Here is a 27,053-nt window from a genome sequence, read left to right on the forward strand (position 1 = left end):
AAATATCAACAAGATTATGGCCATTAAAAATTTTTCCTATAAAGAAGTGAAAGAGAAGCTTTCCTCAAACTACTTTGAATATCTGGATGACAACTACTACGATAACAATTTGCCTCCATTGGCGAACACTTCCGCCGTTTCGAGCAAGGATGATAGTGAAAACGCTAATAAGACTTTAGCAAAGAAAAAATTTAATGCGGTCGTTAAAAAGAAATCTGTTATTTTCATTCTTGTTCCATTTCACCACCCAAGCCTTTCCCAGCTCACCCCCTTAGCCGTCTGTAAAAATATCTCAGCGGCCAATAATTTCAAACAATAATTTGCATTCCTCGGAATTTGATAGATTAATCTCTGATGAAAGAATGTACCCGTGTCTCTCGATGAAAGAATGTACCCGTGCAATGATCCCTCTGAATCTTGTTAAGGGATTTGAAGAAAAAATCTCTCAATGTCCTAACACTCGCTACGATCAAGTGCCTAGTAAGACGAATAAATCCTCTGGAGTTCCGTTTCTTTTAGAAATGGTCTTGAAAAAAGTTGAAGTAGTTGTGGTATAGAAAGCAATAAGAGAAATTCCTAAGGGCCTTCACTTCGGAAAAGTTTTCTGGAAAAGTTAAATTAGCAGATAAATCAAGTAGAGTTTTTGAAAATTTCAAAGCCTACGTAATCCCTTGTGCCTTATTCCCATGGAAAAGAACCCCACCTTTCTTGGTATGAAGATTGTGATTGTGATATATTTTGGTAAGCAGAACTAGCGCTGTGCGACGAACCGAATGTAATGTTGTGCTGCCCAAATTTGCTCAGGCAAATTATGGTGACGATCCCAGTGCTTGCGGTGGCCAGAAAGATTGTAATACCAGATCATTATTTCGCAGAAGGGCTACAAGTACGTGATGGAGTAGTAGCAAAAATAATGAAGACCATCGAGAATCCATTCTTAAGACAGCTTATTTCTTTTTACCGAAAGGGAAGGCCAATGGTAAAGCAGATGCTGCGTGACCCGAACCGCTTACTACAATTGATTAATAAATTCACTTACGTGTTTCTAGTTTCTTATCTTCATTTTAGGTTAACATTGGTGGACTTATACTCGCCTTTAATTGCTTGTGGGTTGAGATCTCCTTTGTACTTGAAGTGAAATAATACGTTTTGTGGGTAATGAATTCGGTTTTTTCTTTTTGTTTGTTGTTTGTTTATTATTGTTTTGAAAAAGTTTTCATTTTTTGTTGTAAATTTTTTCATACGTTTGCATATTGTTTAAATTAATAATTTTTAATTTTTATTTCACATCAATTGTATTCGTTTTTAATTGCTTAAAAATTTACATGCTATGGCAGTTATAATTAATTATTCTTTTCATTCATTTTTCTTTATAATTTGAAAAAAAGGAAAATAATTTTTAATTTTCTTAAACTGAAGACTAAGGTGAAGTTGAGAAATGCAAATTTACTTTGAAAAAAGTACACAATCTATATTCGCCTTGAGGCGAATCCTGCTTACCCACCACCACCGCCTAGCTATGATTTAAAGGCAAATAAACTCAAAAGAGAACAATTTTTTGCCTGACATAGGATTTAGAGGTAAATAATGGGAAAATTAATTTCGGAGCAATGCTCCGCCCGAAAGGATGAATCGTTGGATAAGAATAAGAATATTTTGTCCCTTGTCATTACTAATTAAATTTTTCAAGTATGCCAATAGGAGTAACAGACAAACCCGAACATACTGAATTCCATGTTGATCCCCAAAAGGACAACCAAGGAAATTGAAGACTTGATACGTTACACTTCTATATGAAGAACACCACAAAACTTGTAAATTTGATTCTTCCGGTGGTGAGTGTAAAAAGCGAATAATTTCAAGACATTAACAATTATTTAATGGAAACGCATCATGCATTTTACAGACATTTTTTAAATGTGTATGTGATGACGTTTCATTATTTTTAATAAAAAGAAAGAAAATACTTAAGTTTATAATAAATGTTTTCTTCTTTTTTTTTTTTTTTTCTCTTTAACAATTAAAACAAAATACAAATAATCTTATATTTATGCAGATAAATGTATAATAATAAATTTAGTTGCCAAAATCTTTAAAATTAACAACAAAACAAATCAAATAAACAGAAAAAATATAATTAAAATTTTGTTTTTTTTCTTTCCTCGTTTTTCACTAATTAAGGTAATAAGAAATTTAAAGCAAAAATAATTAATTGATAATAAAAATTTTGCTTACACAGGACATTCGTTCGTTGATAGAGATGAGTATCGCGACTTTGTATGGTGAAGAGGTTTTAAAAACCCCGAGGAAAATTATCAATTTTAATTTTCACATGTTTTGTTTAAGAATGACGCGTGACATATAGTAAGAATAGTAAGAACTTATAACTTGTCGTTAAGTGGGAGACATTTTAGCAGGTATGTCTAACAAATACAAAATCCCATATAGTTGTTCAAGGAAGTATGGGAAACGCGATCAAGATCAAATATGTTATAAAAATTTTCATTTTGCAAATCATACAAAGGCCTTTCTGCCACGAGTGATAACTCATCAGTGCGACGAATGCCCCGGTTTTTGTTTATCTTTTCAGTGCAGTGATTCTTTATGCAGTGATCGATGATGTCTGAAATGTAATGGTGGGAGAGAGAGAGAGAGTAAGGTTTATATATTTTTATATTTGTATAAAATGGGTGCCAAGTTACATAAAATATGTTCATATCTATATGTATATATATAATAATTATGTTTCGTGTTTATTTATCTTCGGATAATACAAAAGAAAACTCGCTTCGGTTTTGGGTGATCTTTAAATACACAATTATAGAAAAATGGAAAACATATTTTTAAAGCGTTACTCTGTTATTAATAAAATTTTATTTTCTCAAGAAGAAGAAAAAAAAAATAATAATAAATTGCATCACTTTAATTACATAATGCATTGCCTGTCCGTGAGTTTTTTAATTTTCCTTTGTTTACATATTTTATAATAAGAATAATTTAATTTATTTATTTTTGACTTATATTTCAAAAATGTCTTATTAATCATATATCATATATAATCATATCATTTGTTTGTTGTATGCGAGAATATAAAAAAGATTCGTATAATATAAAATTTTTATTTATATATCAATTTAAGCTGCTCTAATATTTTTCTGCCTTTGTTATTAATTTGTATATGTTTTCTTTTTTGTTTTTTTTTCATTTTGCTTACGATTTTGTATTTAATATGCCTCTTGTGTGTATAGTTGTTTTTTTTTTTTGTCTGTCTGCTCATGTTTTGCTGAACTGATATAAAAATATTTTGTTAAATAAATTTCTTGTTTAAATTAATAATTTTTTTTTTTTTTTTTTTTTTTTTGCACATAGTTGTTGTTCTTCTTTAACATTTATATAAATAAAACGCACCCGAGTTGCGCGTGCGTTAATGATTTTGAATTCATTCATACAATTATTATACCTGGGTTTAGGTGAGAGAAGAAAGAAAGAAGCCCTTACTGAATTGAGTATAGAATAGTTTGTAATAAACAAAAGTAGAATTGTTGTTGTTGTTGTTTTTTTTTTTTTTCATTTCTTTCTTATTCTTGTTGTATTTTTGTTAATTGTAGAGAATATCATAGTTTTTCCAGTTTTCTAATAACAATTTTTATTCATGCTATTATTCGTTATTTGTATGTGTTCAGAGTTGCTGTAATGTTGTGGTCCTAATAACCTTAGGCTTCGGGCTTCTTTTTCTCCTTCTTCTTTTTAAGGAAAGATGGCGTCCGCAGACCCTTCTTCTTTTTCTTGTCTTTCTTAGGAGAACCATCCGTTGAAATATCCTGGAACCGTAATAGAAATTTGCAATCATAATATCGTTTATGGTTTGATTAGTAACACACACATAGAATATAATGAAACGAACAATTACATTTGAATTTGAATTATGAACAAAGTAATCAATACGCATTTAATTTCGTAGTGAAAAACTTGTATGTATGTAAATCACAAGTAATGACAACCGAAAATCTCCTATTCACTCTAAGGAAAAAAAGTTATGATATTTTCCCCCATAGATGGCTAATTCTATTAAGCGCCATATTAGGGAGTATGTGAACGAAGATTTCGATGTTTATGATAACTCAATCAGAAGTAATTGCCCTTTCAAAATTACCAATAATTCTGAATAAATCGTGGCATTTTATATTAGATAGAATCGTACAAGTAATTTCCTTTGTTTTTTTTTTATCAGATCTTTATTTTGCTTTCATCGAATAAGAAAAAAAACCTCTCCTTATTTCTTCAGATGGCAGTTAATAGTTGAGTGTAAGGTATTCAATCTTTTTGCTATACGTCTTGTTGATTGGTTGGAAACTTTGCTTCAATATTGTCTTTCAAAAGTAGGCGTCAAAGTCGGAATGATATCTTTTCACCATATAAAAATTCAGTTTTCATAGAAAAAATCAGATGAGAGGAAGCTCAAAAAATTATCTCAGCGGCTATCGTCGAAAATTTTTGAAAACTGGTAGCTTTTCTCCACCCAATCACTTTCGAAAATAAGACGTTATGTGGTTAAGTGATCGAAAAAGTGGGCCAATCGGAAGTATTTTCAATAGCGTTGCTCGGCCCATCACATCTTGATGGATCAAATTTCATCAAGAATACAAAACTGGCGGGACGGACAGACAAGCTCCGTACAGTGAAAGCCGCGTCTATTTCAAGTCCTTCTGGATATTGCAGGTATGGGCACAAACTGAACGTACCTAGCAATTGTTCATATAACCATTTTTAACACTAAGACGTTGTATGGAAACTGATCGCAAAACCCCGCCGATCGGAATTATTTGCAATAGCATTGCTCGGCCTATAACATCTCGATGTATTAAATTTCACCGATATATATGAACGCAAGAATACAAAATTGACTCTTTCCGAATGTTGCATGCAACCGCACAAACTGAATATGCGTTTGCATCACAAGTGATGTGGGGCGTAAATACAATTAAATATATAATTATATAAATAAAATGTAATTAATTATTAGTTATGGGTTTTTAAAATAAATGTTATATTTATATGAATATTTACCTCTTTGCTGCTATGTGAAAATGTGCTCAAATGGGCTTCCGAATGATCACCGTTTTGAACATTCTCACCTATAAAAATGAATTTAAAAGAAAATTTCAAAAATCATTAATTTCCGCTTTTTCAAGATGGCATTTAAATACACGTAACTGTCGATAGGTTTGATTGATTGATTCGAGTTAATGTAGATGATAGGAGGTTTTTTAGGAAAGACCAATAGAATCTTTGGTGATTTTTTTTTTTGATTGTACCAAATTGCTACATTCTCAAATTGATTGATTAGTGTGATATATATAACATGCTTTTATGATATGTGCGTTTGTTGATGTTTACAAGTTGTGAAGAAATTAATTAGAAGCGAAATGAAAAGTAAATAATAAAATATATGAAAGTAAATTGATTATAAAAAAATGATTAAAAAATAAATCAACTGAAAACAATTACCTGATTAGCTATTTACACCGATTTTACTTGCTTAGGCTTATGGTATGAATGAAAACTTGATATGTTAGAAATTTTGATGTGGTCATGCACAGGATTCCAATCGAGTTATTATTTATGTTTACGTTTATATATGAGTGGTTTTTTTTTTTTTTTTGTATTTTATTCATATGAAAAATATGAACTTAAAATTGTACAATATTTTTTTTTTTAAATTAACTTATTTTAATTCAAACATAAATTCCAATTAATTAAAAAAATAAAAAAATAAAAAAAAATGTATTAACAAAGTCTACGCGCGATATGTCATCAAACTTCATTTATATCTATGTAAAGATAATTAATTTTAAAGAAAATAACTTACAATTCTATGTTTTTGTTGATATTAGTTTTCAAATCAAAGAGAAGGGTGGAAAAAAAACCTAACTGTTATTCTTAGCTTTTTTAAGAAATTAATATTTAAAAAAAGTCAAACTATACTTAATTTAAAAATAAAGGAAATAAAAAAAAAAAAACAATTCATTTTTGTTTTTGAAAACCTTTCGCGAATCCCCTTAAAATCATTGAAGGGAAATGAAATTTCATTTAAAAATCTTACTTAAAAACGTCAAACGATTTTTGTTGATCATATTTCATTAGAGGTCCTACATGAAGACTGCTAGTACGAATATCTTCAGAAATTTGTGTTACTTTCTTTTTACATTCACACATATTTTGTATAATACCGTTAAGTAGCGTTTCTAACTCATGTTCTAACTCAGCTAAGGTGTGACGATAGCGTAAACTATGCAAAGAAAATAAATTTGCCTGAGAATCAAACTTCGTATTAATACATAGAGGTGAGGAGATTGAAGAATTTCCACAAATATGAGGCATATGATGATCGGTTTCAGTAGGGTTAGCCTTACGATCCGATACGCTGATCGATTCGGGCGCTGACAAACGTCGTGATGGAAAATTTAAAGTGTTTTCATATAAACGTGATTTCTCATCTTCTTCCTTATCGGCATCATTGTCAGGATCTTGATTTTCTAATTCTTGTACAATTAAATGAATTTCATCATCAATCACTTTTTCCAATTTTGCTTTAAATTCTCGCTCATGAATTCGTAGACTTTTCACGCACTCACTATTACGTACGGTAACATTTATGTGAATTTCTATTGCCGCCGAAGATGACGAATCATTTGAGGATACACAAGAGGTGTAAGCTTCGGCATTCCTCTGCGGTGTTTTTTTATTTAGTTCTAAACATGGTTTGTTCTTATTATTTAAAGCAATTGCTCGCCGTTTCAACGTATTCAGTGTGAGTGTGATATGCTTATTATTAGTTAATTCGCTGTTGTCGTTATCCTCTTTATAATGGCAATGTAAATTTTTAACCCGTTGCTCAGCTTCGGGTTTATGAGGATCATGATACTCGTCTTCTAACATTTCTGGCTCGGCCTCAGCTTCGGGTTTGCGAACATGATTATGGTATCCGTCCCCTAATATCTCTGACTCTGATCCTTTCCTCCCTTTAAGATTTTTCACGGGTTTTCTGCTCGTAGTATTTCTCGATTGCTTAGTCAAATAATGCTTGCAAAGAAGATTTTCATTTGAATAATGCTCAGTAGAAATGCAGTTTTCCGTTTCATCTTGATCGATTTCAATAATAGAATGCGTTTGAGAATTTGTTCGATAAGTACCACTTATGGAAAGTAAAGAAGAACAATGTTCCGAATTCAATTCTGATCCTTTGTGTGATCCTTGAAAGTGAGAGGATCGTTTTAAATTTTCATTTTCTTCGGCTGATTTGTTAAATAACTGTACTTCTTTAATAGACACGAACGAGCCAGTCTTTCGTAAAGTTTCTAAATCAAACGATTCATTTATTGGTTTACATTTACCGATTATCTTCTCTCCCGTCTTTTTATGATCCAACACTACAGCCTGATTGTCTACGAAATTTAAACGCTTGATGAATGCTATAATTTTTTGTCTTTGCAATTCGATCGGTGTTAATAAGCAGACAGGTTGTAATGTAAGTGACGGCCTATATGTAATCGGATAATTGAAGCCATAATGCGATAGAGTACGATAGGGAGGCGACGAACATAAATCTGCATTCGAACTATGTGCGCAACAATTTTCGGCATTTGTCATGTCGAAGGTCTCTTTTGACTCGTCGCACATTATCTTCTTCGTAATAATGGGATATGTGTAGTGAGGATAGATTTCAATTTTATATATCATAAATAAATGAATAGATTTTTGCATTAAATGCATAGATGATGACCATTGAGTTTTATAAAGAAATGAATATTTTTGAGTTAATTTCGTGAGGCTATTCGAAAGATAATTGTTAGCAGATGTGTGGAAAATGTCAAGAGTGTGTTGAAAATGATGCATTGTTTCGATTTTGATTTCTAAAGCGAAAAAATGAATACAATATGAATGAATTGAATGAAAATTGATGTGTGCGTGCGTGCGTGCGTGCGTGCGTGATGGCCATATGCCAAAAAAAGAACTTCACTTCAAATCAAATACATTTAGACATAACCATAACAACAATTTAGTATAAATAGTGCAATTAACAATATTTTGAATATTACAAAATACAAATATACCGTAACAGTATAAAGTTATTTACTCATACAACAATTCAAGTTAGGTTTTAGTGTAAATAAAAATAAAATTATAATATATAAATTAGAATATGAAACCATAACCACATGTATGCACACATATATTACATGAGTATTAGTAAAAAAAAATTTTAATAGCATCTTTCAATTTACAGATATATTTAAAAAAAAACATTATTTCAGAGTTCAGCAGTTTTTATATCGAATTCAAAACAAATCTTTTGGTTTAAAAAAAAAAAAAAATACAAAAAAATTTAGAATAAATTGTTATCATAAAGAAATGTATGTAGATTTTAAAATAAAAAAGTTACAAAACGTTAAGTAAGTTGCCAATGTACAAAATGCCGGTAATAGCGTATATTTGATCAAAAGTCCAAAAAAATTCGAAAAAAAATCAAACACTTATAGATTGTTGTTTTTCCTCTTTTATCACTTTACACTTCTTCTTATTCCTTTCCGTTCGTATTCGAATCAATCTTCAACTTCAGATAAGGGCTAACAACACGACAAGCAACATCTTCGACAGATTGCTGCCTAACAATCCGCTCCCTAAACTCCTTTTGTTCGTTAATTAAATCCTGTTGAGTAGCCGCACATTCATCCATATTACGTGCGCATCGAGCTACCCGATCGCCAAAATCGGCTAATTTGCTTTGATATGTATCCAAACGCGGTTGTATCTTTTGTATTTCCTCACCTAAAGCACTTATCGCCGCATCCACCCGGGTGACTTCAGTTTCTGAGGCGATCACGAAACTGTGCACACTAATGCTCGCGTTACAATTGCTTCCTAACAGAGTTTCTGTCGCTTTCGAATCTCTCGCCGCAATAGATTTTTTATTGAAAGCATCTAGAGAGTTCTCTTTGTTGTCAATATTTTGTTGTAATTCCATATTCTTGTTCTTTTTCAAAGAACGTTTACGAATTTTACCGCTGCCGGAAGCAATCGCCATGTTTTTCTTAGTTCGAAGAGGACTTTCTGATAAGCTTACCCAAAATCTCGGAGAACCTCTTACTAATTTCGACTGGAAACTATATACATTGGGAACGGACGCTGACAAAATTGTACTATTGGACGCAGTTAATAAATTAATATCACTTGCAACTTCTGTTACTGCTAATCGTCGCGCGGTCGATACTCGATGCAATGAATTGTTTGACAAGGTTGTTCTTGGACTCAATGGCACCTTATTAAATAATACCGTTTGTGAGGTGTTTCGCAAGCGTCTTCGATTGACTTGATATCGAGGTTTTGCCGCATTGCGTATATTTTCCATAATAAAATTACGGCGTCCCGTATGAGCGGAATTTACGGTAGTCTTCGAAGCAGAGCCACCAGATCGTATTTCAGGATTTAAACGTGCCGAGCTAGGTTGCGATAGCACGATGTCATGACTGAACTTATTCGCTGGAGAATTATATTTGTCGAAAGGAGAAGAAGAAGATCTGCGACAAAAAACTTGTTGTACATCCTCACCTGAAACCGGCTCGTTTCGTGTTGGTGCCATCATATTCTGTTCAGTGCTGTTGGCTTGCTTTTCATGCTCTTCAAATTTGGTGGGCGTGGATGTAAGAAAATTATTATTCACTTGTGGAGTACTGCTATTCTCTACAACCGATTTGCCCAATGAATTCTGCTTTACCAGTAATTCCAATTTGAAAGGCGTCAACTTATTACGTATACTGCTTTCAATTTTATTAAAGATCTCCGCGGATTTATTTAATTGATTTATTTCAATTTTTTTTAAAATTTCACGTTCCATCATCGAAAATTGCGGCAAATTGTTATCGTTCTCTCGGACATTTTCTTCTTCTTCCACTAGTGTGAGATCGTTCGATTCGAGAGTGGCCTCTTTTCGATTCTTCGTGAATACCTCATCGATTTCCTCAACTTGCAAATTTTCCACATTCTGTAAAATATCTTCCGAATTGTCGCTAACATTTGATTGAACATCCCATTCGCGTTGAATTACTATATCGTGATCGTCATCACTGTCATCATTCACTACAATACGGTCATCGACGCTTTTTAATTCATAAATATATTTATCTTCTTCGTCTACATTGTGGCCTTCACCAGATAATACGTCAGTAACTTCAAAAATTTCTACTTCATTCGAACGGCTCTCCCCTTCTGCTTTGTCATATTCTTGTTCATCGCCTGTGTTCGCTTCACTAGACTGTTTTTCTTCGATTTGGAAACCTCCATAGCTGCGTTTCAAGTCCAGTGTAGAAGAAGCTGCTTCAGGAAGATTGTCTAAATCTTCAAATTTTGAACTGTTTATGCGTTTGTTCCCTATGAAAGTTTCAACAATTCGTTCACAAGATCTCCGTTCGATTCTACGATAGGCAAAGTCAGCGGCAAGGTTTGTACATCCATAAGAGCGGATCAATAAATTTTCATTTGAAGAACTTGGCTCAGAGAGAGAGAAAGTACGCTGCGATAAGGAAAGACAGTCATCGTTAGATGACTGCTGTGATAAATGTAGTTCCTTGTTCGCCGCTTGCTCGTTCGGATCAGAATAATCAGTTTTTTGTCGGGGCCGAACCAATGATGACCGAATGATCACACTATGACCATGGAAAACTTCAGTTCCAAGATTTTGCGATATAGGGGAAATAAAAGATTCTCTGTCTTGATCAAAATTCTGTTGCTGCTGTCCCTCCTCTATGGCAGACTCATCATCACTAAAAGTACTGGAGTAGCCTTGTTCAAGATTTTCGCAATTCGTAATGTCATCTTCCACCCATAGCTCTTGAAACTCTACATTTCGTCCCTCTTGATCAGTACGATTCTTAAGGCTACGAGAAGAAGAGTAACCTGGTTTTTCGTTGCTATCGAAATTTTCAAGTTGCTGTTCTTCTTCCGGCACAGTAGAAGAGCTAAGTGAAACCGTTTCAGCTCTGTTAAACGTTACAATTTCATCCGTTTGCGTTTTAGTGGAAGTAATTCCTTGCGCGTCTTTCTCATCTATATCTTCCAAGAATAAATCAGATTTGTCATTTTGTAAATGTCTTTCACATGATGTACACTCTTCATTTTGAGTACACTTTTCATTTTGTACATGTTCTTCTTTGGAATCCATCCAATCACCGAATTCCCATATTTCTGTTATCGATACAAAACGTGCACGGTTATGATTGGTTGGCTCCTCTTTGTCCTCCTTTCCTACATTTTCTTCTCGCTGATGGTCAAGCATTTTATCACTTGAGGCAAACGCTTCATTTTCAAATGTTCCATCAGCTGACTCCTTTAACCTTTCGTTTGAAGACGCTTCTTCAGCATTAACATTAGTATTTAACATTGACAAGCTAGTTTTCGAGGTAGGCGGTGCACTCAGATAATTAGCATCTGGCGCTTCAGAGAAACTCATGGAAGAAATTTTCTCCATAAATGAATTTATTGCAGAAATTCCTGCGTTAACTATAGCAGATGTGGTTCTATCCTCGGAGCTTTCACGTTCTTCCACTTCAAGGAGTGGTTCCAAACCAGATGAGAAAGCTGCAATAGGTTCGGAGATTTCAGAGACAACAGTTTCCAAATCGTAAGTGTTCGTTAGAGTTTCCAAATTTGCGCCAGTCCCAGCTTCCACCATTTTCGCGTTATTTGCGTTGCTGATTGTTGGACTATTGGACGCTATCGGACATTCAGCTAAATTACGCAATTTAGCCCGATAGCTGATTAACTCCGGTTTAAGACGTACTATCTGTTCAAAACAATGCTCGCAAAGATCTAAATAACGCGGTGATGAGAAAATCTCTTCGTAAGAAATGGAACGACGTAGTGGCACATATTTCTTTGGCTCGCTAGGTACGGGCACATGTTTGTGTTCTGGCTTTGAAAATTTTTGTGGCGACTTGAAACCAAAATGTGATACAGTACGATATGGGCTCTGACGCTTATGGACCTTGTTACGCAACTTACAACTTTTTTGCGGCGTATCAACTCTGGCCCGACGCAACGCATAATTTATTTCTGGCATAGAAGCCGGTGATGTGCTAAATGGATGGCTAAACGGTATATTCCAAATAAGATCCTGCTGAACGAATTCCCGTCGAGGTTTCTGCATAGAACGGAATATAATTCCACATATATTGGGAGTGGAGCACTGTGCTGATTTCTTATAAGAGTTTTCTGCATTCACATCATAAGAAGCGACTGTTGCATTAATTAAGTTATCGTTGGTCTCGTCATATAACAGCGATTGATCATAGTCGTCGTCATGCAGGAAGTCACGGTTATTAGTAGCACCGTAATACGAAAAAGTTTCATATAGATGAGGAGAATAACAATCAGTGTTCGACTTGGACTTTTGATTACTACTATAGGGTTGAGAGTAAATTAAATTATTTGCATAGCTATTACCGTTATTTATGCAATCGGTACTACATGGGCAAGACGGAGGATGTACATGTTTCTCTTTTTGCCGTTGAAACAATGAATCAGATTTCAATTCTTTTATTAATTCTTGATTACGTTTGATTTGGAACTTGTCCTTTGATAGACCCTGAAAAGGGATACGGTTACTTGAATTTGATTTTGATTGTTCGCCGTCCGCTTGTTGCTGTTGATAATATCGAGCTTGATTTGAATTTGAGTCTTGATATAATTGAAATCTTTGTAAAATTTGTTCATCTAGGTATAAATACAAATAATTATAATCGGATTAAAAATTTTGTTTAGACAATGGAAGAGAAACAGAGAAATAACAGAGAAATAAAGGAAGAAAGGAAAAACCGAATGAAAAGCTTGGGAAGAAGAAGAAAAAGAAGAAGAAGCTGTTTATTGATTATTTGCACACCACAAAACAAATAAGAAAAATTAATGGTCGTATCGTTCGAAATCTCGTACCATCCATATAGACTCGATAACAGTGATGCCAAATAAACGCAAGATAGGAGACCTACTAAGTGATGTGTTATAAAATCTCTCTACGATCTATTGATGACATCGATCTAAAATCGGGAAATCAAAGATATGGTAATGGTTTGACTCTACGCGCCCATTAGCTATTGTTCACAGTTTATGCGTAAAAAGTGATTTTTATTAATTTATTTAGAGTGACGAGCAGCTTTACTTACGTACGGGCTTAACGGACGTATCAAATAAGTAAAAAAATTATATACGATCGTAACCGAATCTTTTATACCAATCATCACGATACTAAAAGAAACTAAAAGATCTAAATTTTCATATTCTATAATGCTGATTGGCCACCTCTGATTCTTTCTACGTTCAGCATAAAGGTGGAAATTTATTGGTGTATGTGTTCGGCTTTATGAGTAGCAAGTGACAAGCAAAAAACACGGACAGCAGAGGTGTTCACAGTTCTTATTACATAGGACGTGTGGGCGTTGTAGGCGTGCTCTTTGAAAAGTCCGGGTCATTTTCAAACTCTTTTGCACTTTTGGTAACAAGAGAATGCTTACCACAGGTGCAACACATTTGGCCAGACGGACATGCTTAAGTGTATTTCAAATTTGAAAGTGGCCGTGTGTATGTTGAGTTTCGGAAGCTTGCTTTTACGCATTATAAAGGCATCGAAAAAAGTAAATTTTGCTTTTATTGGGAAGGCGTGGTCAATTTTTTCCATTTTTCTACGGGTACTACAGCATCGCCCCATGAGAATGTGAACAGACTTTACATTAAAGCAGGGATGGATGGATGGACGGACATGATTAAATCGATGCAGAATTCGACGCTGATCAAGAGTATTGGGTCTCTGAAGCTTCTCCTTCTAGGCGTTTTGACTAAATGAATATATCGTTCGGTGATGGATATAATAAATATTTAACGAAACCTTAAAATAAATATAGCGTATAAATTGTGCTTTTGAAATTCAAGAGATGCCATGCCCATCTTTCATATTAATTAAATGGAATAGTTTTTTTACATCCGTTTCTCATTTAAGCACCTATTTTCGTTTCGATATTTTTTATTCGTGAACAACCGAATTATGCCAAATAATGGAGGACACAAATATCATAATTAATTATTAATCAAGTAGTGTTATGGGAATAAACAATAATGCGTAACTTTTGTCGATTACAACAAAAAGCGTTAATTAAATAATTTATATAATAAGTAGTTCTTGCTGTTTGCTATCAAAAACACATTATGAAGGAATTTTTTTTGTGTGTAACGGTTTCTAGATTTTGAAACATATATATATATACATATATATACAAAATAAGGTTACAATCTGAAGTAGGAGCAGAGAGCTGGGAATTATAAACGCAGTGAGCAAAATGTTACAATGCTTATATATATGCTTAATTGATGTTTATCTTGACGATGGAGGTAGTTATTATTATTGTGAGGTGGTGGTATAGGAATGAATATACACTCAGAAAAAAAAAACACTTTACCTCGACCTATTAACGGCTTACGATTTGCAGCCATATGGGAACGTTCACCGTTTATAAAATTTTGATTTGCTAAAAAACGTCGTTTATAAAAAAGAGATTGAAAATCATAAAAAAAAAAAATAAATCATTAATTTAAATAAAAAAATTAATTCAAAAATATTATAATGAAAAAGGAAAAAAAAAAATGTTAGTTGAATGAAATCAAATCAAGTATGTTTGCATGGATGAGTTTTCATAATAATTGTGACGTTTATATTTAGGAAATTTTGTGAACATATGTTTACATCAGCGATTATTGTGTAATTTATTTTGTGGAATTTGTTTATATGGACACGCAAAGTAAAATAAAGCAGCTGCAGTAAAATTAAATTAAAGCACACATAATATATAGATAGAGGGCTCTTCGAGGATTCTGGGATAACTTTGCATTTTAATTGAGTTTGCATTTTTTTAAAACGGTTCACAGTAAACAAATTTTATAGCAAGCTTTTTTTCAATTGAGGATGTGCATATCCTGGGGAAAGAATTATCGAAAAGAAAAAAAAAAGAAAATTCTGTAACTAAATCAATTTCAAATTTCGAATAATTGAACATGTTGCGATATCTATCAAGCTTGAGACACTGCTATATAATTATCGTATACTTAGATACGCTAGATAAGTTATTGCTCTACTTATACTCTTTTGCAAATCTCGTTAAAGGGAGAAAAGTTGTGCGATTCTATGAAAAAATTTCAATTCAACGGAATTTCATGTCAACGGAAAACAAGAAGACAAGATACGCTTTGAATATGCTGCTTGTAGTGACAAATGTGTAGTAAGTAAAGCGAACAAGTGTGAATCTTGAATGTCGTTAAGGGCAAGTAGTTAGTTACGAACAAAAAGAGAACAAGATCAGAAAAAGTTTGTGGCCAACGTTTCTCTGCAGATTCAAAGCAATTCCCTCGATTGGCCTCCACCTATAAATTCTCTTTCCAATTTCACCTAAGCTATTCCTAAGAGGTGATGACAATAAGTGATTCGCGGTAACGTATGCTTTGAATGAAAGACTCATTAACGAAACAGACGTAGGCCTGATCTAGGTCTAGGTAAGTTTTCAAAGGAAGCCATTAATTTTTCAAGGAAAAACCTGCAATACATGCATACAATTGTTGTTGGAAAATTGTACGCATGTACTCAAGGTTCTCCCTTGAAATATAAATTTCATCCTCACTAAACAACAACTCACTAAAACTACTCAAAGCAAGTTTTTTTTTTTTTGCTCTATTTGAAGAATTCAAAAGAGTTTGTTTAACAAGGACCAGAGAAATTAATAAGCTTGACTAGGGATACACTTACGATCGTAAACTTTCCGAATACTCTCATTATAAGAGATAAGGCACAAGGGTATATACAAATTAGGGAAACACTGAATTGAGGAACGAACGGCCCACCTATGTAATATGTAGCATAGAAATCTGATATATAGGACATTTTGTTATGCAAAAGCATGTAAGTGATAAGGGATGGAAAAAAAATTCCTGTATAGCACTGTTCTGTCAAATGTTGTGCTAGATGAAGAGCATTCGAGAATAGCAAATTTTTTTTCTTTATTATAGAACGATCCTAACCGTAATAGATCATGGATAGATTCAAGCGCACCACCCGCATTGATCGCAAGCCTGAATCATTTTAAAAGCAAGATTATATTTTTTGTTTGATGTGATGAAGAAGAATGTGCTTCATTACGAGCTATTAAAGCCTCGTCCAACGTGAAATCAAATCAAATCTTACTAACCATTTGCTACACAGAAATCGCATAAAAGCATTAAAGAATGCAAAGCATATCAATCAATTCAGATATATAGGGCAAAACTAGTTTGTTGTATGTCGGACTGGGAAATGCTGGCGCATACGGCTTTAGTGACAACAGTCGATTAGCACTTTCTTACATGGATGACGCAAGCACTCGCTTAGCAGCGTTTTGGCTTGCGTCTGGTTCACAGCAAAGGCGAAGAGTTTCACTGAAAGGAAAATATGCAACTAGCGATGGAGTGCACATTGATTAAATCTCTTTCTATCATTCTTTGCAATTGAACGCTGCTTTGATATCCATATTAAGTTATTGCGGACGTATGTAACACGTAGAAGAGCTTAAGATAGATCCAGCTTTTGTTATACCGATCGATTCAGAATCATAATCTGCATTGAACTAAGCCTGTCTGTCCGTCTTGCCGTTTGAGATCGCATGTCGAATCTATTAAAAATGAAAATAAAGGCGAAAATAAAAATTTTGAAGTGAATTCGCCAATTCAAAGTGATCCGTAAACCTTATGACATCGTTGACTTTAAACTCCGAGTTGTCAAAATATCATTAAAAAATTTTGCTTTTGATGTGAAACTAAGTAAAACTTTGTGATAGATTGAGATTAAATGATGTCGAAACAGAAATTGCTAGTAACTGAGAAACAAAAGTTTGTGAAATTATATCACAAATGAAATAAAACAATGAGAACTAGAAAAAATAAATAAAAAAAAAAAAAAAAAAAAAATAAAAATGACGCAAAAACTTATTAATAAAAGTATGTCTTCTACGCACTAAATTGATTGATTTTTTGCTTTTGAACTCACCTCACTTGTGTGTATGTTTGTTTGTTTTTTTTTTTTTTTTCTTTGGCTCTTAGTAAAGCTTTTCTTTTTGCTTTAGTTGTCTGATGGAAACTCATTTCTACTTGTTTATTTAGGGGGCATGAGAAATTGAAGTACAGATCTGACGATTACGATTGAAGCTTTACCGTATCTCATGTGTAGGCACCTATATATTTTGTTTTTTTTGGTTAGCATCACTAGAGAGATTTTTTTTAATCCTTCCTTTTCCTTTTCCTTTCGTTTTTTTTTTTTTTTTTTTTTTTTTTGTTTGCTTGTGTTATGAAAAATTTGTAACTTACATACATTCTAAAAAAAAAATTTATGCTAATGACGACATTTGCGAATGAAAAAATTTTGATATTGTATACAATTCTATAGAAAATATATTTAAATGCACATATATTTTTACGCATGTTTGTTTTTGTTTTTCATTAATTAATTACCAATTCAGTTAATTGTTGTGAGAGAGCGTGCTGTATATCACTGATATTATAATAAAAATAAAAAGAATGCAGGGGGGCAAGTAAAAGAAAGACGGAAACATAAACATCGAGTATTAGAGTAATTGGAGGAATTTTCAAATCATGAAAAACAAAAATAAATTAACAAAAATTAAATGAACATAATTATTCAGCTGAAAGAAACTACAAATAAATAAAATACGCAAAAGCTTTGGAGCAACAACTAATGAATACTTTTCAAGTACGAATATTGTTTTTTTTTTTTTTTTTGTTTTAAAAATACCTCTAACATAATAGGGTGGGGGGTTCAGGTTTGTGCACAAATTTTATCTACTCAGGTGAAATGTCAAGTTTCGCATGACATAATATAAGTGTATAGCAGGAGAACCAAAATGAACTGACAATGATGTCCGATCATAGTAAGGCGACTCTGACCAAATCTCTCACTTAGTGTAAAAAAAAAAAACTGCAAAATCCTTCTATTAATCTATTCTCTTAGCAAGGTCATAAGGACGAATTGGACTTGGTTGGGCTTTTCTTGGTTAAATGGATGAGCAGCTTAAGGGTAAAATTTATAACAAACTGCCCCACGAATTCAAATAAAAAATGCTCAGATCATTATTATCATTGGGACAATGTTTGAGCATCATTTAGACGGATAGATTTTGTTAAAATAAATTACTTGTGTTTGAGTGTAGGTATAATAAACTAAAGTGGTTTGTGTGAACAACAGTAAGAGTCATGTGCTGAAAAACGGGACATTTGACTCAACTTCTATATTTCCAACAGATTTTTATTTGTTGAATTCTTGAAACGGACAGGACTGCTTGTCATTAGGAAAAAAAACTTAATTTTCTTCATCATCCTGATCAAAAATTGGACAATGCAACGAGCGAATTTTTTTTAAAATTCATATAAACATTTTAGTAGTAGTAGTAGTAGAAAAAAATGTTAATTTTTTTCATTTTTCTGGTCCCAAATCGGAGAAAGCATCACATTCATCGGAACTGTTCGCAGGTGAATTTTTTTTTTTTTTTAAATCAAATTATCATTTTAATGAAAATGATGAGTATATGTGTCCCAAAAAATGCATTAGGATGCTTTCAGAAAAGTGATTAGCTATTGTGTTTCAGTAATTAAGAACTCGAGTCCTTTTAACTGTTGGATAAAAATATACTGCAAGAAACTGCTAGAAAATGAAATAAAAATAATTTTAATCTTAATTAAAGAGTTGTGAAAATATTCAGCTCATTTTGGCGCACCTTAGGTGTTTTCCTTTTTTTTCTTTTCTTTTCTTTTTTTTTACTCTTCTTTAATTCTAAATTTCCATGCTTGACCAAAAATTACTTAACGGAAATAAAAAACTAACTAAAACTGCAGCTGTTTTTTGCTTTTTTTAATTCTTTAAAAAATATTTGTTTTTGTTTAGTGTACATGGAGATAACAGCGGGAACGAGAATAAATACAATGACAATTCTTGATGGTAAATGTAAAGAGTGATATAGTACAGAATAGTAGGAAAAGAAAGAAGAGTACTAAAGAAGTTGGCTGCAGTAGTAGTAGTAGTAGTAGTAGTAGTAGTAGAGTATTTAGTGAACGCTGTTTGTAGAGTAGAAAGTAGAAGTAACGTTGCAATTTTCATTTTCTTAATCATTTAATGCAGGCCATACAACACGTAGGGTCTAAAGAAATAATAGCAATTTTTGCTCTTAGTTTTTATATTATCGACATAAAAGAAAAAAAAAAAAATTAAGAAATAAAAACTGTGAAAAATGTCAATTTATAATAATTGTATGGAAACTGTATCGAATAGAAATAATAAATGGGAAATTCTAAGACCTAAGATGATATCTAAATTATACGATGGATGAAATTATTATTATTATTAATTTTTTTTTTTTTTTTTCGTATTTAGTGATTGATAAAAAGATTCGTTTGAAAAGAAAAATAATATGAAAAAAGAGAAAACAATAAATAAAAAATAAAAATAAAAACAATATTCAACTAATATAAACTATATTATAATATTATATATTAATATGACCATAAACAAAAAGATAAAATCATCCAATTCAAAAATTTTGTCGAAAATAACATGAAACTAAATAATAAAAACCAATATGTGCTTGTTTTTATTCAAATAGGACGAATAAAATAAAGTCTAAAGATATCTTAAATATATTAAAGAAATGACTTACCATCACTCAAAACTACCTCAGGTTGACTTGGTATAGGAGCTTGTTGGGTTTCTATCCTCATGACATGATGTTCTAAAATTAATTAAAAAAAAACAAAAAACCGGTGAAACTATTATAGCCGAGCAAGGTCGGTTATTGCATACCCTACACCTAACACAATTCTTCATTTATTCGCATTGTAAAATACCAAAAATTATATGTTTTTTGCCATATAAAGTCTTACTTTCCTGCCCCTAGTGGTGTCCACAAAAAAGAATTAACGTTAATCTCTTGCGTCAAGCTATAATTGGAGATCAACATTTATCATAATTTATTAACAATTAGACCCATTTACTATATAAAGCTTGTCTTTCCTTCACAGGAGCGATTATATAAGAAACTAAACGAACACTACAAAGTTGAACAGGCGGACATATGGACAGCAGACCGGGCGGATATGCTTAAGGGTATTCCGAATTTGGCACTGGTCAAGGATGTTTGTATACTTTATGAAGTTTTGTAGCTTACTTCGGAGCGTTATAGAGGGCTTGTGGCGAAAGAAAAATGAAATTTTGATACCCTACAATATTCGATAGGTGTGGCCGAGTTTTCCATTTTCTACAGATGCCACAGCACATCCAAATTGTTATAGTCTTGCCTGTTGTAACTTGTGAGCAATGAGTGAAAAACCAATTTTTGTGCCCTTTAGAAAACGGAGGTGTTTTTAATTCTCTCTGTCTCTGCATGCCTTTCTAGCAATTTGGCCCGTTTTCAACACCAACTTGCGTGTAAGAATTTCCAATGTTTCTGCAACACGCTTCAATCGATTCACAATTTGATGCCCATCAAAGATATATATTTTTATCGAGCTTTTGCAGCTTTTTTCTGCATGTTGCGTTTTAACAAAATGCACCAACGATTATGTTTCGAGATGAAACAATATGTCAAAGTACGACAAAATACCTGAGGGTACCACATTTTATCAAAGTATCTTCAAAATCGCAAACCATAAGCTAGCACAGATAGGCATAAAAGATATCTAAAAGCCAATCAGACGGACGGATATACAAAAACGATTCAAAACATAATTTTGAATTGATCAATATAAATAGGAGTTGGGTTTGTCTTAAGTCCCTCTGGGCCTTGCATATATTCCCACAAACTTAACATATCCTTGCCATACGGCAAGCAATGTATAAGAAGGAGTGTCTTTAAAAGGATAAGACCGGACGTATATACTCCTGCAGCGGTTGACCTTAAATAAATTTCTGTGATCATTAGAAGCTTTTTCCAAATCCCGTTCTAAGTTTTTCTATCTTATCCATGTTCTTGTTTTATTCGTTTTTGGATAGCTGGCAATATAGTTGTCACCAACATTATTTTTTGAGTAGGACAACAAATGCTGAAACACTATTTCCTGACATTGTGTGGATCCCTCAGAACATTACATTATAATATCACCCTTTAGCACTTAGTTAGTCCTGTTAACATGGCCAGTAAATAGAGAGCTTGATTTTTAATATACCTGAAACATCTTCTGGCTCTGATTGACTAACAGCGGCAGTTGTTGTTGTTGTGGTGGTGGTAGTTTCTTTAATATGTTGTTGTGCGCCTGAAGTTTGCTGTGAACTTAGAGCCTCAGATTCTGAAAAATCTGTATCAGTATCTAAAATGTTGCATATATTTTCGTATTAATTATTGATTGTTCATTGAAATGCCTACAAATTTCAACTCACATTCACCATGAATACTTTTCTTTTTACGTTCAACAGTCCGTTTATATTCGTTCAATTCATCGTCTGTTACATTATCAAAAGGATTCTTGGCGTATGGTGCCTTATAAACGGTAGCGTTATGCTGATAGCCGCGTTGTATTATACCCTTAGAAGCAGCACCTACCAACACTACATGATCACCGGCCGAACTAACGGTAGCATCCTTAATACGATTGGCCTCATCCCAAGTAACGCCCTCCAGTATATGTGATTGAGGACCAGCCGATATTTTATCAGCACGTCGATTCTCTTTGATCTGCAAAACAAATGACAAACAACATTCAAAAGTTAATGGACGACATACAACTATATATATTATTGAATACCTGTTGTTGAACTCTCTTAAATTCCTTGGGATTTGTGTTAGGAGGCACAAATTGCAAAGGATCCTCAATACGTACGGGTGTTGAATGTGTGGGAGAACCTTCTGCTACCCACTAATATATGTTCACATGAATCATATATAGGTATATATATATATATATATATATATTTATTTTTTTTTGGTTTTTAGTTTCACAATTACCAACACACATATTATATTTGTAGATATTGATAATGAATTAAATAGAAAGAGAAAGAAAATTTATGAATTTTATTAGAGAAATTTTCAATAAAAAAAAAAAAAATTGATTGATAGATTGATTACTTAATAAAATTTTTCCCTGAGAGCTCATCTGGTGTCATATATATATATATATATATATGTATATATATGATTTGCCTTGATCTAGCGATATTTCCCAATTTTCACATAGAACGCACAGCTAGAATAGCTAGATAAGTAAACCTAAATCGAAATGAATTTTGGAATGTCTTCGTAAAGAGCAACAAAAAAATGTTTTTGTATGCTATTGTCAAGTGAGAAAAAACAGCACCCTTGTGTTCTAGGTTTAAGTGCAAATTTACCGGATACCGGCCATCACCCATTTAGAGACAACAAAAAATACCAATTTATTCCTGTTATTCGGGTATTATTTAATTGATGGATTTTTGCAATAATTTTTAGATCGCCATAGTATTTTTAGTAAAATTCAAGTCATTTTTTAATGTCACTTTCGATTTGACAGCAGAGCGTTTTTCAAAATAGATGTCCTAAGGTAAAGTGATGGTAATGGATTCTACTATTTAGCTCAATTGTTAGGTCTAGCAGGGCCACCAGCCAGCTGCCACAGTTAAACAAACAGGTTATTAACAATCGCGTAGGACTCCTACGATCCTTTTTTTTTCTAGAAAACTGTTTCTAAAATCTATTTGAAATTCTAAAAAGAGCAAGAACAAAAGAAGAAAGAAAAATTTGTTAAAAATTGAAATAAGAAAACTTCCAGCAAGAGCAAGAACAAAAGTTTGAAAAATCTAGAAAGAAATTTGTTAAAAATTTGAAATAAACCGAAAAAGTTCTATTGAAATCAAAAAAAAAAATTGAAATCTCTTGTATTTTTATAAGAAACTTTCGTAAGTTTTTTGGTATTATAAGCGGGGGAACTTTTCAAATTCTTTTACTTTACTTTTTTTCATGAAGATGTACCTCTCTATCTGGACCCCTTTTACATTAGAGGAATTGGGAAAGGATCAATTTACTGCAAAATAATGATTTCCCAAAAATGTTTTATCGTTGTATGAAATGGTTTCTAATAATCTAAAAAATTACTTCTCGATAAGTCTATAAATTATTTTAGTTAGTGTTTATAGTGTTTTAAAGTAATTAAAGAGCGACAATATTAGTAAAAATTATGTTTCATTGTTATCTTGTTATTATTTGTTTGTTTGTTTTTTTTTTATGTATATTATTCATGGTAAAAGTGAAATAAAATCAAAATCGAAGAATAAAAATAATAAAAGGAAACGACCATAACTTTGTGCCTATACAAAAATGAATATTTCAACGTACAATTTATGGTTTACATTTGAATAAAAAAATAAAAAAAATAAAAAAAAAATTCAATTGACAAATAAATTTCTATATATTTCAATTGAAGTAAAATTTAATTAAATATGCATTTTACGGGTATAAAAATTTCTTTCCAAGCGGAAAGATGCAAATGAATTGTTAAAATGAAAAACAAAAAACAAAAAAAAAAAAAAAAATACAAAAAAAGTAACTAAATATTGTCGCTTTGATTCTCAAAGAAAAATTTTTTTTTTAACATAAATTTTCTTTCTCATTGTTTTTTAATGATTCAATCTTTCATGCTTTCCTCATTCCTATTACTTTTCTCTTCCCAACAGGCACAAAATTATTTTGAAGTTTTCATTTTATATATAACATGAAGCTTAAGTAAAGTATAAAATAAAATTTTGGTTTTAATTTGATTTTGTTTCACTTTATTTTTCAGGGTTAATTATATTAATATCAGCTGAGAAATAGTAGTAATATGTATTTATATATTTAATTATGTGTAGGGGGGATGATACACAAAATGCGGCTTGTTTTGTTTACTTTCTTCTTTTTATAATTATTTGAATTGAAATCCAATAAATTTTTTGTTTATATAAGCAAGTGTTAACTATATATATATATATGTATATATATATGTATATATATATATATGATATATCCTATATATGGATGAGCGGAATGTTTTTGCTTTTGTTATTATTATTATTACTATTATTATAAAAGTTTAATAAACAACTATAGTAATGTCTTTGTGTGCGCTAAATGGCAAAAAAAAAAAAACTTCCAAGCATACAAAATTCATGTTTTACTAACTAAACTGTTTTAATATAAAAAAGACGGTAGACAAACCCCGTTATGTGGCTAAAAATTGTTAACTTCAGCTTGAAAAATGGCATCATGTTTAACTAACGCTTTAGTGTCCATCTCAAAAAAAAAAAAAAATAAAAAAAATATTTACGTTCTGTGTATTACTGGTGGTTGGGTGCTTTTTAACAGAGCAAAGGACTAGTAAGGAAATTTACTAAACTTGTGCGTTATGTCTCCTAACTCCGTTTGTTTCTGTTTCTGCTTAGTTTTAAAATATATATATATATATTATTTATGCTTTAAGCTTCAATTTGATTATCGCTTTTTTGCTGTTGTTCTGGTTTATCTTCAAATGTTATAATCTCTACCTTAGTAATCTTCTTGGGGTCGGGAGTGCCTGTCTCCAAGACCTCCACTTTTTGATAGACATTCGGCGAATTTAGCCAACGACTGCGATCGCCGCCTTTACGTAAATCACCCTTCTTCCAAATGCTGGAACATAAATATATTTTCATTAAATTAAAGAGATTCTGCTATTGTTGCTAGTGTTAGTAAAGTTTACCCTTGTCGAAAAAGTTCCTCTTCCTCTAACAGATAACCTAAGGATGATACCGCCGGTGGTAATTCAACATCACTTTTGGGCTTAGGCGGTTCACTTTTGACCAATGGATGGCGATATATGTAACCAGTGCGAAAACCAGCATTGTCTAGCATACGCATTAAAGCCTCAAATTCGGCACCACCCACACGCCATTTCGGAGACACTGAGGTTTTAGTAATCGTGACAATATTGCCTCCACCTTCCTTCTCCGCTGTTTCATCGTCAACGGTTTTAGTTGTTTCACTAACTGTGGCAGTGGCAGCAAATTTCTTTTCTAAATCCTCGGGCGGACGACGAGAGTGTTCATAAATAACTTTACGTGATTCTTCGGGAATCAAGACTAAATTATCTAAACCAATAGGCAGCAGTTTTAATTGAGTTTCACAAGCCTGGACTATATGACAGGCAGCGAAGAATGCTTCTTCAATGGTTTCACCACAACATAAGGCACCATAATTGGTCAACAGCATGACCTTTGAGTTGGGACCCAAATTGCGGACCAATCTATTGCGTTCTTCCTCATCGTAAAGAGAACCGGTATAAGAAAACGTTGTTACTTCACCTAATACGCAAGCGTCCTTAGTTAAAGGCAGTAGACCAGCTTTAATGGATGAGATAGCTACAACAGGACTGCAGCCAATATAAATAGCACAACGTATGTCCGGTCGGGCAGCATGCACCACTGAGTGGAGGACGAATTCTTTTATAGAGAATAATATGAATAATCAATATATGAGTGATGGATAATATATCGGCATAATTTTAGAATAAGAAATGGAAAACTTACGACTTTTATTGACACCAAAATTGGTAGTGCCTTGTTCCACAATATGACCTTGCATATCAACTTTATTCAAGGCCGAGGCAGTTATCTCATGATAGAGCAAGCCATAAGGATTGACCAGAAAATATTCCTGATCGACTTTAAGGCGTGCTGTGATCTGAGCACCTAAACCCTGCGTCCATCCGTATAAATCCAAAAGGCGAAAAGTCGCAGCCAATTTGCAACGCAATATCTTTTCTCCTTTAGCATAGCCCATAGATTCAACGCCCCGTATATCGTTTATGGGCATCATGCAGCTGGATGCTTTAAACATGCTGCCCACACGCGATACCGGTACGCCTACAATATCGGATAGTTGCTGCAATATGCCCGTGGCTCCATCACGTGCCGAATCCACAATACGTTCCAACTCTTCCCGAAAGAGTTTCGAACTCATTATAGCTTCAACACGTTTACGTCTTTCCATCTCGCGCATATCCTATAGGTATTGCAGTAGTTAATAGAAAATGACTTGAAATGTTAACTTCGCAGATATAAAATCAATAATCATACCTGTTCGATATCTGCTGGACGAGCTTTACTGCTATCATCATCCTCGGCCGCTGACAAATCAATGCCGTTCTGTGGTGGTTGCTCGACTTCAGTCATACTTTTCTTAAGTATTTTTTTTCTTTTTTTTTTGTTTTGGTTTTTTTTTTTTTGTTTTTTCTTTTTCCTTTTAATTTTTGTCAATATATTAGAGCTCCTTCGTTTTTTGTCGTTTGTGTTACTTTTGCTTTTCAATTAATTAAAATGAATTATGCGGGGAAATTTAGAGATTACTTTGTTGACAAAAATTTTTCTAAAAAAGAAAAAAAAAAAGAGGAAAAAAAATAATGCTGATATATATAAAATTTTGACTTTGTTGTGTTTTACATTTTTTTGTTTTGTTTTTAAATAGTTTCATAAAAATGCATTTATTCTTATTTATGCAAATTTGCATTTGCATACATACAAAATGTTTGCATTAAAAATGGGATAAATTTTCATATCTATCGTTTACACACCCTGTTATCCTAAACCGAAAGTTAGCTGGCGTCTATTTGAAAAGCAATGTCGTCATAATTGTTGCGATAACTCTTCTTGACTCTCATGCATTTATTGCGCGTATATAAAGCAAGGCGCAAGTCTTTGCATAAACAAACATAACGAGAACGAACAGGAGAAACCGAAGCATATCGTAGAAGAGAGCGAGAGAGAAAATTGAAATCATCTGATAGCAGAATATAGAAATTGTCGATGAAGGGAGGGTCACATATATTGGGCAACTGTTACTTATGTAGCCAACATAAAAAAATGATGACCTCAACATGTTTTACTTTTGAATTGACAGAAAATTAAATGGCATAATAGAGAGGAGGAAAGGGTGAGAGGCAAAAAA

General features: G+C 32.7%; 1 protein-coding gene across 7 annotated transcripts; it reads right to left on the minus strand.

The window, feature by feature from the left end:
• Positions 1-3,554: 3,554 nt before the first annotated feature.
• On the minus strand, positions 3,555-26,469 carry LOC119636124 (protein hu-li tai shao). 7 transcript variants are annotated; one of them, XM_038031276.1, is made up of 11 exons: positions 26,186-26,467; positions 25,637-26,111; positions 24,811-25,549; positions 24,617-24,740; positions 21,868-21,978; positions 21,503-21,797; positions 21,292-21,432; positions 19,788-19,859; positions 14,502-14,570; positions 5,068-5,135; positions 3,555-3,821 (listed from the first exon to the last, which is right to left on the minus strand). In XM_038031276.1, exons 1-11 carry the CDS (start codon positions 26,279-26,281, stop codon positions 3,714-3,716), a joined length of 2,298 nt encoding a protein of 765 aa, XP_037887204.1. In that variant the 5' UTR covers positions 26,282-26,467; the 3' UTR covers positions 3,555-3,713. The 7 variants fall into 7 exon arrangements, with proteins under 7 accessions (XP_037887204.1, XP_037887203.1, XP_037887206.1 ...); XM_038031275.1 differs by having other exon boundaries at positions 3,555-3,827; XM_038031278.1 differs by lacking the exon at positions 14,502-14,570.
• Between the last annotated feature and the right edge of the window lie 584 nt (positions 26,470-27,053).

The sequence above is a fragment of the Glossina fuscipes genome, unplaced genomic scaffold (assembly GCF_014805625.2).
Source record: "Glossina fuscipes isolate IAEA_lab_2018 unplaced genomic scaffold, Yale_Gfus_2 28, whole genome shotgun sequence".
Taxonomy (NCBI): Eukaryota; Metazoa; Arthropoda; class Insecta; order Diptera; family Glossinidae; genus Glossina; species Glossina fuscipes.